Source organism: Ochotona princeps, chromosome 30 (assembly GCF_030435755.1).
Source record: "Ochotona princeps isolate mOchPri1 chromosome 30, mOchPri1.hap1, whole genome shotgun sequence".
Taxonomy (NCBI): domain Eukaryota; kingdom Metazoa; phylum Chordata; class Mammalia; order Lagomorpha; family Ochotonidae; genus Ochotona; species Ochotona princeps.
The window spans coordinates 10,415,048-10,428,211 of record NC_080861.1 but is presented as its reverse complement, the minus strand read 5'-3'; the positions used below and the strand labels follow the sequence as shown (position 1 = coordinate 10,428,211).

Here is a 13,164-nt window from a genome sequence, read left to right as displayed (position 1 = left end):
ATTAATGTATGAACTCAGGTGTTAAAAATGAATTACTTCATGTTACTGTGAAAGCTGCATGTTCTTTAACCAAAGCCAGAGTAAGTGAGTAGGCTGTTGGATCTCTAAGCATAAACCACTGCTCTTCCTGAAAATGGTGTGAGGGGTATTCACTCATTTCTTGAAGTGATAGCAGCAAGGACAGTAAACATAAGTGCACAAGAATAATTCAGTAAGTTCAATAATTCAATAATTCAGTCAACATATCTCACTGTTGACAAAGAGCTATAGATCTCTGGATTTCAACTGATTGATATAATTGTTTCTTATTGTAACTAATTAGCTACTTAATTAAAGAAATAGCCTTGACCTGTCAATTTAATATAATGAGGAAAATCAAAGGAAGATTTAAAAAACTCAAGGACCTAAATTAAACTATTATACTATATGATAGTAGTTAAAACTTAACCTATTAGCTGATGTTTCATTAGAAAAAAGGTTCCTAAGACATATGGATATGCTCTAAATTGATCTCTAAAATGTGCTTTAAAATATATTTGATAAAATCTATAATCAGGTTTAAAAACTTTTATAATGATTAATTTCATTCATAGTGATAGATCTATCATGTTTCATTCTTGCATATCATTTTTATTTTAATCTTTAAAACATTGTAGACACAGATTTTATGAATATTTTTTGGAACTGTCAGGTAAATAACAAATTTGGATTGCACATGGATGGGTTGACTTAGCTGTAATAAATGCACAAACATGTTAAACTGTCTGACCTACACTATCTTTAAAAACTTTTTGAAAGGCAAGGCAAGAGAAAAAGACTGACAGATAGTATTCCCACTGGCCAGTTCACTTCCCCAATGTCCTCAACAGCCAGGGCTGCTCTGAGCCACAACTAGCAGCTGTCTCTGTGGATTTTTACCTGAAAACAAACATGTAACCTGTTAAGATATGTCTGTGGAATCTCTGAGACAAAACATGTAGCACAGAGTGTAACAGTATTTTCAAAATGCTTTTGATATGAAAAAATTAGGAACATAACAGAATCTGTTATTTTCTTCTAAATTCTTTAAGTATCCTTGTTAACTTTATTTAGTGTGGAACTTAACAAAGTTGGAATTTTTTCATAAGAAGAGAAATAACTGGAAAATAATATATAAATCTATTCCAATTTCATTAGTGGTCAAATAATGTGGGTTAAAGCACAATGTGATAACACTTTTCTCATTTACTGGTTGGAAGAGATAAAAAATGATTCAGAGTTCTCAAAGTTGAGGAAAGTATCATAATGTAAATGGAAACAATTCTAGAGGAAAATTTGTTAATCTTTATGAGAAACTTCACAAACTGTAAACTCTTCTACCCAGAAATATGCCAATTTATCACCAACAGAAAATATTCACTTATGTATACAAAACATGTAATTTCAAGGTTTTTACCACATTACTGATTATAATAGAAATACTGACAACAACATAAATGTCCAACCACAGGAAAATGATTACCTTTTGATGTATTTATACAATGGAACAGCACACACCTCTTATAATTGAAATGTAATTATATGTTTTTCGGAAGTAAGTATATTATTGCATAAAAGTCTAACAAAAATTAGATAAGAAGTGATTATGGAGCCATGAAGAATATGGTCCAGTTTGGTAAACTAGATGTGAGTATGCATGCATATTTATGAATATGCATACATATTTGTATGTGTATATATACATACAAAGCACAAAAATCTCAAAAAATAGTTTTTGGAATAGGAGCACATATAAAATTGTCTCGTTTTGTATATCTGTAATTGCTTTTCATTCTATAATAAATATGCAAATTGCAAATTTTAAAACTTCCAATAGACTTTAGATTTTTAAAATACAAAGGTATAGATTTTGAGGACGGGAGTAATTTACCCACAGTAAGAATGAGAAAAAAAATTCTTAATAGAATACATAAAGCAACTTTTACTTGATAAATAGGTATCTGAATTGTAATATAAGCATGTATCTACACTAAAAAAATAAGTTTTAAGAAATGCTTAGCTATATTAGTAGTTCACTACACTTTGCTTTTTGGTCGTAATATGATTCCTAGTTAGGGTCTCATTAAACAGCCAACTTTCCAGAGAAACAATATCATTAGTGGGTAAAATTCAACTGCAGCCATGACATCAAGCATAACTAACAATATAAGTAAAGATATAGTATAGAGTATGTCAAACACCCTGAAAAAGTCCAAGGATGTTGCATATTTAGTAAAAGACACATTATATATAACGATTACAGAAGAAATCTAATAGGCTAAAAATTATACTGAAAACAGCCTTGATATTAGAAAATTCAACTTATTTGAAGCTAGAATACTAAGTCTCATGAACATCAAGTAAAAATCATTTTGCTTTCCCTACTAGCATTTTGACAAAGTCTGAAAAAGATATTACTAAAGTAGCTCATATCTGATGAAAAAAAAGAAAGAAAAAACAACCAACCAACCAACCACACGGGTACTGGAGTGTAAGGTGTCCAGACTATAAACCTGCATTCTCCAAAGGTTCCTATGGCAAGAGGAGGCTTGCCAAATCCCTGTTCTGATCTGTTAGCTCTATTTGAGCTCCGCAGCATTTACCAGTCCTCACTAGGAGTTCTACATATAAGAATATGACTGTGTATGAAGAACTATACTATAATAATGATATAGGGGAACTCAGTGAGGGGGGAGGGGTTGGGGAGGGGATAAGGGAAATCCCAGGGTCTATGGAACTGTATCATAAAATGATAATAATAAAAAGAGGTAGTAAAAAAAAGACATTGGAGAAAACAAATCTCACAAGCACAGTCATGCTACAGACTAATCTTGTGGCATGGATATCTACACAAATAACCAATGGCATTGGCATTTGTGAGGTCCAGCTCTAACAACAAATTTCCCTGGTATCTACTGCCTCTTTGGTTCATTTCTTTGGAGTACTGGGAAGTGTTGCAAGAATAACAACACATGGATAATGTGGAAAAAGAGCAAAGGTGACGATAGCAGAGAAAAGAAGAAATAATAAAGACAATCTTCAATGTGAAGTATTAAAAGTATGTTTATTTTTTCAGGGGAAGATGTTACAATAATATTACATGCCTAATTATTTAATGAAACTTGTGTGTCATGACATATATAAAGTAAATCTGAAAAGCCAATAAAGTCATTTGTAGCAACTTCTTTAAACAAACAAACAAAAAAAAGTGTGTTTATTGGAAAGACAAATCTACACAGAGAAGGTGAGACAAAAGTCTTCTACCCACTGGTTCACTCCCCAAGTGGCCGCAATAGCCAGAGATGAGTCAATCTGAAGCCAGGCACTTCCTCTGGGTCTCCCACATGGGTGCAGGGTGCCAAGGCTTTGGGCCAGTCTCTACTGCTTTTCCAGGCCACAAGCAGGGGGCTGGAACAGAAGTGGAGCATCTGGGACATGAACCAGTGTCCATATGGAATCCTGGTGGTTGCAGGGCGAGGATTTAGCTATTAGGTATTCTATCTGGCTCTCAGTCTTGTTTTTAAAAATTTACTCCAACCTATAACTCAGAAAAATTGTAATTCTCCCTACATTGAGAAGTTAAGTCAGGGCTGGATGAGGAGGATTCTTTCTTTAGAACAATACAGAGTCCGTGTTCTCAGAGTTTCCTCTGCCAGATTAGGAAGAGATATGTTAACAGAAAAGATATCTAAAGGTTAGATGACTGACTTACAGGCAGTAGAAAGAAATAGGAAGATGTCCTAAAGTGTGTCATATAGGTGATTTCTCAATGATAATCGGTATGATTAGCAGAGTACTAAAAGGACACTTAACTGAACTTTACGATGTGTTTCTATGGTCTCTGTGAGATACACTTTTTGTTTCAGTGCAAGTGAGTAGCTGAACCTGGGAGGTGACAAAACTCAAAGTGCTAGTCTGGTGAGGATTCCTCCCTGTTTGGTCTGAATCTTGTCTCCAGGTTACGCTTGGTTCTTTGGTACCTGGGGCTTGCTCTTGCCCAATATCATTCCCTTCATTACTACCCATAAAACATGAAGTTGTATGCTATTTTATGATATACACTACAGAAAGAAGACAACGAAAAAGTATGAGAAAAAGCAGTGAAATGTGAGTAAAATGCGTGGGTGTGGGAATAACCCTTGATTTTCTGTATTCTCTTTCTTTTTATGTGCTACCAGTTCTGGGAAGCTGTCTATGCTAACAGAATAGACATGCATTCTGAGAGATGTTTATTTAAGAATATAATACACATAAAATAAATATAACTAAAAATGGATGAACACTTCATACTGACCTTAGGGGGTTTAAACGGATAGTCTGGTGAAAAGGTTATGTCAAGAAAGAACACCCCTCCTTCATAGACAGATCCTGGGGGTCCCAATATAGTTGACCTCCATTCATAAATGTTGTCTCCTTTGGGTCCAGCACTGAAATAAGACATACAAATGAAATGTGCTTAGAAATTATATAAAGTTTGGAATTCTCTAAAAAAAGTCTATGTATGGTAATAATAAACTTAGCAATTACATAAAACACAATAAAATTGTTTATTATGATTCATGTCAGCATCACCATTATTTTGAAGTGAAGTATGTTGTAATTTCTTAATAAAGCAGATTTATTTTGCCATTCACAACCATAAGCAAATGGAACAAAACATTCCAAGGTCCATGAGTCAGAAGTACAAGTGTTTAGCTAAGCATGAAATTACTTATGAATTCCTGAAAAGGTTGATATGGCCCTGGGCCAAAGAGGTAAAATATCAGGCCCAGTGTTGTGGCATAAGAGTTAAAGCTGCCACCTGCAATACCAGCTGGTTCAGTCCCAGGTACTCTACTTTTGATCCAGCTCTCTGCTAATGAATCTGGAAAAGCAGTGGAAGATGCCCTAATAAATTGGGTCCCTGAAACCCAAAACGGAGACCTGGATGAAGCTCCTGGCTCCTGGCTTCGGCCAAGCTCTAGCAGTGCAACCATCTTGGGAGTGAACCACTGGATGGAAGGTCTCATTGTCTCCCCCGGTCTAACTTTGACTTTCAAAAGAAATAGATATTTCTTTAAGGAAAAAAAGAGAGAAAATTTCAAAGTTAGAAGGGCCTTTAAAGGGGAACAGCTGGCCTAATCCCTTTGCTAGTAACTGGGAAGACAGGTAAGGCTGGCGGAGAGAGTGAAAGCGCATGATGCGGAAGACTCAGCTCAAATACCCCATCCCATGTGAATCTGCCAGTGTCCTCCTGGTGCACTCTGAGAACCCTCCTGGCAAGCACTGTCTCATTACTGCATTTTTAAAAACTATGACATCTTCCGTCCCGCCACAGAAGTTTCTTGAGGAGTAGATTTGTTTTGCTTTGTCCTTGGGTGTCTAGTAGGTAAGTACTTGTTGGACCATGGTGGATTATTAGCAAAGCAAGTGAAGCCATATGAACGTTAGCATCAATCACATGTCTCTTAGTTTCAGAGATATTTCACTGAGGAAAAAAAATTAGGCTCCCAATAGTCAGCTATTGTTTTGGCTCTCTCATGTGAACAGAGGGATTAAAATAAGGCTAGGATTTAGCTTTCCAATGTTCTTTTTGCTTCATAAAACTATCATCTACACCCAATACCCACAACTAAAATCTAATAAATTCTCATATCCTTCAGCAAAGTGGGCACCCCTACTAAGGTACTTGGGAAAGATTTTATTTCTCATATTTTGAAATTACAATTTTATCTACAAAAATGTATTGTTGAGCAGTATATCCGAAAAAGCATGTACAATAATCAAATTGGAATTATTCCTGGAATGAAAGGATGGTTTAATAGAAAATCATTAATGTGACCTGCTTCATTAATAGATTAAAACAAAATAAGAATTCCAATAGGTGCAGCAAAAGGAATCAACTGGGTGTAATAGCTGTTCATGGTGAAAATAAGCAGTAACAGAATTATAATAAAAAGAAATGTCTTTAACTCAATAATGCCCATCTACCAAAAACCTCACAGTGATGATGATACTCACTGCTAGAATACTAAAAGCACTCCCTTCACAGCGATCCTCAAAATCAAGATGCTCACCATCTCCAATTCCAGTTAGTATAAGCTAGATATCACATTCATTAAAGTAGGAAAACCACAAAACTTGAAGTCACATGGATTAGGATGGAAGAAATAAACTATAATATTTACAGTATTTATGCTTACAGAAGTCCCCACACCCACTGAACTTTAATCAGTGCAATGAAATGGTTGATAAAGATGAAGTATCAGTCTTATTTCAGCAAAACAACAACATGACTTATAAAACTGTTACAAATATAATGGGACCAATGGATAAATTTCATGAAAGATAAATGTCTTTGTGGAGAAAATGATTTAATTTATCAAGATAGACATGAGAGTTAAATAAACAGAGAGTATATACAGGGAAACCAAAAATTCCACAATTTCAATTTTCCCAATATTGAATCAATCCTTTTTAGAAAATGAAACTTAAGTTGATTCTAAGAAACTTCTAAAATTTGGATTTGAAATGAGAGCTGTTAGGTGTAGGACAACTATTTTTATTTGAGAGTAGAGAAACTGAATTTCTACTATCATAAGCAGACAAAACTGCTGCAAACTGATAGAACATTTAAATGCAGAAATTGAAATTTCAGAGTCAGAGTGCAAAGAGTGACATGTCAAGCTGCAAAACAGGAAATAACACTTGGATCATAAACTAAATGACCAACCCTAAGTGTCTATACCATGAGAATAAAGATAAATAATCCATTAGAAAAGACATTTCTGAAAAGAGGAAACATATGTAAACAATGCTAAATTTCATCAAAAAGAAGAAAATGAAATTTAACCTCACAATAATATAGTATTTAATAAAATATGCATGCAAAAATAAAATATCTGATACAACCAAGTATTGATGAGGATGTGGAAAACTCAGGTTTGTGTTTCCTTACTTTTGATAAGGAATGTGGACTTGCTTAGCTGAATATAGTTTTGTTTTACACGGCAACAATTGCACTCCTAGTACACACCCCAGGCCAGAGAAGCTTTAGTACATGTGGGCCAGAAGACATGTCCAGATATTTCCATGGAAGCACTACGCGTAATAACAAAACTGTAAACAACATGGATGCTCACTGACAGAAAAATAAATCTATCTAAAGGATTATTCACAGAAATAAAAATACACACAGTAATAAGTAAGTTTAAAAAATAAGACAGCAAGTCTAAAGGGTACATACATACTATTAAACTATTTTAAATGAAGTTTAAAAGCAAGGAAACAGAAACAGATATTGCTGAGGGACACATAAATGTGGGAAGAGGCAAGAAACGGAGAAGGTAAATTCAGCGGGTGGTTTCCTTGGTGGAAACAGCGAAGTAGCATGGAGAAGCATCATGATATTGGAGCAAGTTGTACCATCCAGACTGTGAACGGGATTCAGAGTGCTATCTGCTCCAGCACTAAGTTTCATAATCCACTTAGGAGCTAAACAGGCTCTTAAGTATGTTTCACATTTTTGTATTAAGCAAAAGTATACCATAGGTCAACAAAATGTCATGTGAAAAAAGCAAGCTGCAACGTATATACAATGTCATCCTATTGTATGAAGGATAAAAGATCCTGTATGTAAACACCCAGTACAGTTAATGGAGATACATCAAAGTCTTTTTTAAGGAATGGTCTGGAAGGATATACTTAATTTCATGATAGGAGTTCTGTAGGGAAAAGGCAGTTAGTTGGAGCGGATAGATGGAGGGGGATAGAGCTACAGAGAGAAAATGAAGCAGAATACAATTTTAATTCTAGTGTCTGATTTATTTTGTTTCAAAAACAGTCATCACAGTTTGCTAATATATGAAATATATTAATCTAGAACACGCACATTCCTGCTCCATCCTCCTTCCTCCCTCTCACCTATAGTTCCTGAAATTGGCAGTGAGGCACAGCCTCAACATAGCCAACCCAGACAACAGCAAAGCTTTGACAACAACAGCCTCTTGTTGCCAGGAAAGCTGGCTTACGCAAATGAATAATCCACACGCCTATATGGAGAGCTGTAAGTAGACACGATATGAACAGATAAGTTTATCAGAAGGAAGATATTAAAAAATAAATAATGGGTTTGAAGTTACACATAACTTCAAAGTGGATGGAAAAAACCAGTTTACAAAAACACACAGAGTATACAGCCATGACAAAATGTGTACAAAACAACTTCTCAAAAACATTTTCCCTGAGTGATGCTGGGAAACCTTATGATGCTCTTTCAAGAATGGTACCCAGTTAGCTACCTAGCACAGGATAGAGAATCATCAAATGGTGCTATCAAAAAAGGGATTCAGGAGAGGAAGACAGGAGCTCTTCTAGCAAGGAGGGCAAAGTCTGCAAATAAACTCATTTGGTGCTCATTCCAAATATTATCTGGCTCTCTCACAACTTCAAGTTTTATTGGCTGTTTGAAGTCAGTCAGCTGTCTATGTGGTTATTAACAGTGAACTAAAATAACACAGCCAATGTATTATCACTATGAAGTGGTTCACGGTGCCAAAGTATGTCTTTTTAGGAAATACGTAGCCAGAAGCAACTATCTTGAAAACAGATGGATTATTTTTAAGTGCAGTTTTTCCCTAATACGCAGACTGAATCTCAGCAATCTGGCCTTCTCTCTCTCAGAAACGCTGTGTCTGTCACTATCCATACTCCCACATTTTATGGCAGTGGGTCTCAAATTACACAGCACTCCACTAAGCTCCCATTCAAATACTTCCCAACTGAGAACCCCTGATGTGAAACTCAAGAATGATACTACGTCCTATGCATTGCTGAGTGGTAACTGAACACTTGTGGCTATGGCAAACTAAGACTGATAGAAATGGAAAATTTATACTAAATTTTTGAAAACAATGCAAGGGAAAGTAAAATACTTCATTAATAGCTTAAATGTTCAACTTTAATAGTTATAATGAAATAGTAACATTTGGATACACTGGGCTTAAAATATATTAAAATGAATCACCTACTTCTACTTACAAAATTTTAAAATTATTTAGAAGGTATAGAGATGGATCTCCGACCTGGTGGGTCACTGCTCAAGTTCCTACAGCAGCTAGTGATTGAGGCAGGCCAAAGCCAAGGGTAAGAAATTCATGTGGGACTGTAAAGTGGGTCGCAGGATCTACTTGAGCCTTCACCTACTGCCTTACGTGGAGTACAAAAATAGGAAGCTTGAATTTGAAACAGAGATGATATAGATATGATAGATAAATAGATGGTACATATTTTGTATGTATGATGTAGAATATTTGCATCATAATTGGTGTCTTAATTGCTACACTGAAGTTTCTCCTTGTTTTACCTCCCCCCCCCCCCGCCAAAGATTTATTTTATTTTTATTGGAAAGCCAGATACACACAGAGGAAGATCTTCTGTCCATTAATTCACTCCTCAAGTGGTTGCAATGGCTGGAGCTGAGCCAATTTGAAGTCAGGAGCCAGGAGCTTCCTTCTTTGGGTATCCCACATGGGTGCAGGGTGCCAAGGCTTTGGGCCATCCTCAACTGCTTTCCCAGGCCACAAGCAGGGAGCTGGATGGGAAGCGGGACTGCCAGGACACAAACTGGCACCCATATGGGATCCTGGCACGTGTAAGGTGAACAATTTAGCCTCTAGGCTACTGTACCGGGCCCTGTTTTCTTTTAAAATGTGGTTGCTAGGGATCTGAACTTACACCATGTGACTCGCATGACATTTCTACCACACAGAACTTCTCTGGAAAACTACTGTAACAAAACTTGTTTGTTAATGGTGATGTTCTATTTGTGCTTAACCACATATAATATGGGGTTGTAGACATAAAAAATGTTCATGAAAAGCCATATACTATCATTTCATTTTATTTTTCATAAATTGTTTGCAGTACCCTTTTTTTGGCAGCCACTAGCCCATGAAGCACCTGAGACGAGAATGAGATTGGAGTTAAACTTTTGGTTGCATGTGATGTTAACAAATGTAAATCTAAATAACTACTGGTGGTTAGTAGCTACTATATTGGACAGGAGCAGTCTAGAGGCTCTAGTAACTCACACTGATCACAACAGTTATTAACACGTCAGATTTATGTGGATCTATACAAAATAAAAGAATGGGCTTATATGTACTTCAACAAGATTAAAAAAGAGAGAAACAGATGCTATAGACTGTTTTAATGTTTTTAATGATGACTTTTCCCTTAGGTTGACCAAGTAAAAGCTGAAGATGCTTGCAAGATACAGTAACGGAGCAAAACATGCATAAGCTCTGGGGTCAGATGGACTCTGAAACCCCGCTCTGCTATTGAAAACCTGTACAGTCCTGAGAAAGTATGTGATAGCCCTGTGTTTTATGTTCCTTAACTGAAAAGAGGAACCGTTCTAGCAGCAACTTCACAGAACAATTGTAAAGTTTTAGCAGAATTATGCACACATTATTTTCTAAATTGTGCAAAGCTTACGACAGCCCATGGTAAGGCCCCAAATGGCAGCTGTTTTGGTAGTTGTTCTGTTACTGCAGGTGACACAGGAGTTCACACACACACACACACACACACACACACATTCAAAAAGCTAATTGGAGACTTTTTTTTATTAGAAAGTTTCAGGATTCTAGGATCAGAAAACAGGCTATTGAGACATGGGTGTTAAGAAAGCAGTAATGACCATGCAAGCTAAGCTTATGATACGTAATTATGCAGGACCAAACTTGGGCAATCATCAGAATCCATATCTGCCTCTCAGGAAATCAGACTGTCAGTAAACAGAACGTCTATATTTAAACATCAGCATCTTCAGATTTACTTGCAGTATGGATTCCTAAAATTATCAATTCCTTATATTTGTATTTTTAGATTTGAATGTCAGCGCTGCAGGGAGAGCGAAGAGGAAGCAGAGAGACAGAGATGTTCCATTGCTGGCTCAGTCCCTACATAGTAGCAACAGAGGGGCAGTGCCAGGTAGAAAGCAGAAGCCAGAAGATTCTTCCAAGTTTTCCACGTGCGTGTCAGGGGTCCAACAACCTGGGTTGTCTTTGAGGTTCTTCCAGGACACTAGCAGGGAGCTGGATTGGAATGGAGCAGCTGGGACATAAACCAGTTCTCATACGAGATGCCGGCATTGGGGTACTGCAGGCAATGGTTTTACTTGCTATACCACGATGCTAACCCTCCAGATTTTATTCTTAAGAGAAAGAAACACTGCTAACACTCACAGTTAAATTATAAAATAAAAGTACAGCTACATAAAATTTAGTAAGAGGCAAGTATCAGAAAATAATGAATTGGTAGAGTGTCCAAGGTTGTTGCTAGTAGAAACTCTTGGAGAATCTATGTTGTAAGCTGTGCACAGTTTTCCATACACTTGCCTATGGTAGGAAAGCACAGCTGAAATATTACACATGACAAAAATGATCAACAGGACTAGGCACTCACTGTCCCTAAGATCATAAAATGTTCAAAGTGTACTAAATGTTCTTCGGTGTGTTATGTCACATCTGTGTTTTTTTTTGTTTATGTCACATCTGTGATTTAAGATGAAGGGCTCTTAGGTGTGTCTGCTGCCTCATAAGGCTGACCGTTGGGATGAGTGCCTGGGTCACACCAGTTCTGGCACCACAGGAAAAAGTCTCCAATGTATTATCACTGTTCCCTTAGCTTTTATGCACCTCAGTTCCTGCATAAGTAAATAATACAATAATAGTATCTGTTTTGAAGGGTTATAAAATGTTTAGAACCCAGACTGAACATGATAAATGCTGAATAAACATTAACTATTTGCATTATTAGTCTAAATTTTGACTGTCAAAGATTAGAATGGCCCTTTTGAAAACTAATATTATAAAAAAAAAAAAAAAAAAAAAAAAAAAAAAAGAAAACTAATATTATAATGGAACAGGTGAACACAAAATAAAATTTTAATGGCAATGGATATCTATCTCATATTATTTAGAAACTCAAGCTTACTTAGAGCAAATGGAGCTGTCTGCTGAACCTTATGGCCCAGTGAGCTTTTCTCCAAGACAAGATAGGGAGGTACAACTGTTTCTCAGTATCCTTGAGGCATCTGTTCAGGGAATTTGAGATTTGAAAATCTGTGGATGCTCAGGTCCCTCACAAAAATGACAGATGTACAACTTCTAAATGTTTCAGGTGACCTCTTTATTACTTATAATCTAATACAATGTAAATAGTGTATAGGTAATTGTTAAATGAGGTTGATCAGGAAATAAGGGCAAAAAGTCTATGCTGAATACAGACCCATTTTTTCTCCCCAAATACTCCTAATCTTCCATCTGGATGGCTTCATTCAGGAAGAAACTGAAGATACAGACAGCCAACTATCTTATCTGAAGAACAGTACATAGTTCACACAGGTTCAAACTTACCAACTTATCCACAGGGCAGGGGAATGACTCAGAGTGGACTAGGAGGGATGGTGGGAGTGGTGAGGAGGTATTATGGGGGATTTCTCAGGAACCCTAGTAATCCCTTTTTAAACATCAGACTCTATTTGAATTTATACCTTCAAGAGGGGAGGCACAGTGTTGACATATGCATGATACAGATATACTGAACCTATGTCCAAAGTCCTTTTGGAAGTTGGCCATGGGGATGTTGAGTTTCTGGATTACAACAGAATCATGAATGTTTCTCTAATATCAAAGGAAATATGAAAGATCATTTAACAAAGATAACTTTTTATTAGAACTCTATAGCTTGTATACACTTTTCTTGCTCTCGTTCGAACAGTTTCCTTCTAATTTAGGGCACTGCTCTAAATTGTTTGTCCTCTTGGATGACACATTCTTGTCTGCCTCTCTACCCTCAGCCACTTTAGCTTTTCACTATCCACATGTGAGGCCACCTACCAACAACACTGATGGCATCATCAGAAACCTGACAATCATCTTCAATACCTTCTCCAAGTTTCCAAATCCCGTTCAAGCTTATTTCAGAACTATTTCTGTAACCTATGTATAGTCATTCCAGCTTTCATTCAGATTATGGCACCAGCACCTTCTGCAATTCTCTGTCCCTAGTCTTGCCTTCTTGTACTTCATCTACCAGGCTGCACAGGGCAAGCAACACAAACTATTAAATAAAGCCCCTGGTTCCCCGACTTCCCTGGCT

At 36.6% G+C, this 13,164-nt stretch overlaps 1 protein-coding gene across 2 annotated transcripts in view; it reads right to left on the bottom strand.

Annotated features, from left to right (window-relative positions):
• Nucleotides 1-13,164, bottom strand: part of UBE2E2 (ubiquitin conjugating enzyme E2 E2) — a 183,292-nt gene that overhangs the window by 43,540 nt on the left and 126,588 nt on the right. For both annotated transcript variants that reach the window (XM_058657023.1, XM_058657022.1), the window contains exon 4: nucleotides 4,313-4,445. In XM_058657023.1, coding sequence (XP_058513006.1) covers nucleotides 4,313-4,445 — 133 coding nt within the window. The remainder of the gene's footprint in view (nucleotides 1-4,312; nucleotides 4,446-13,164) is intronic.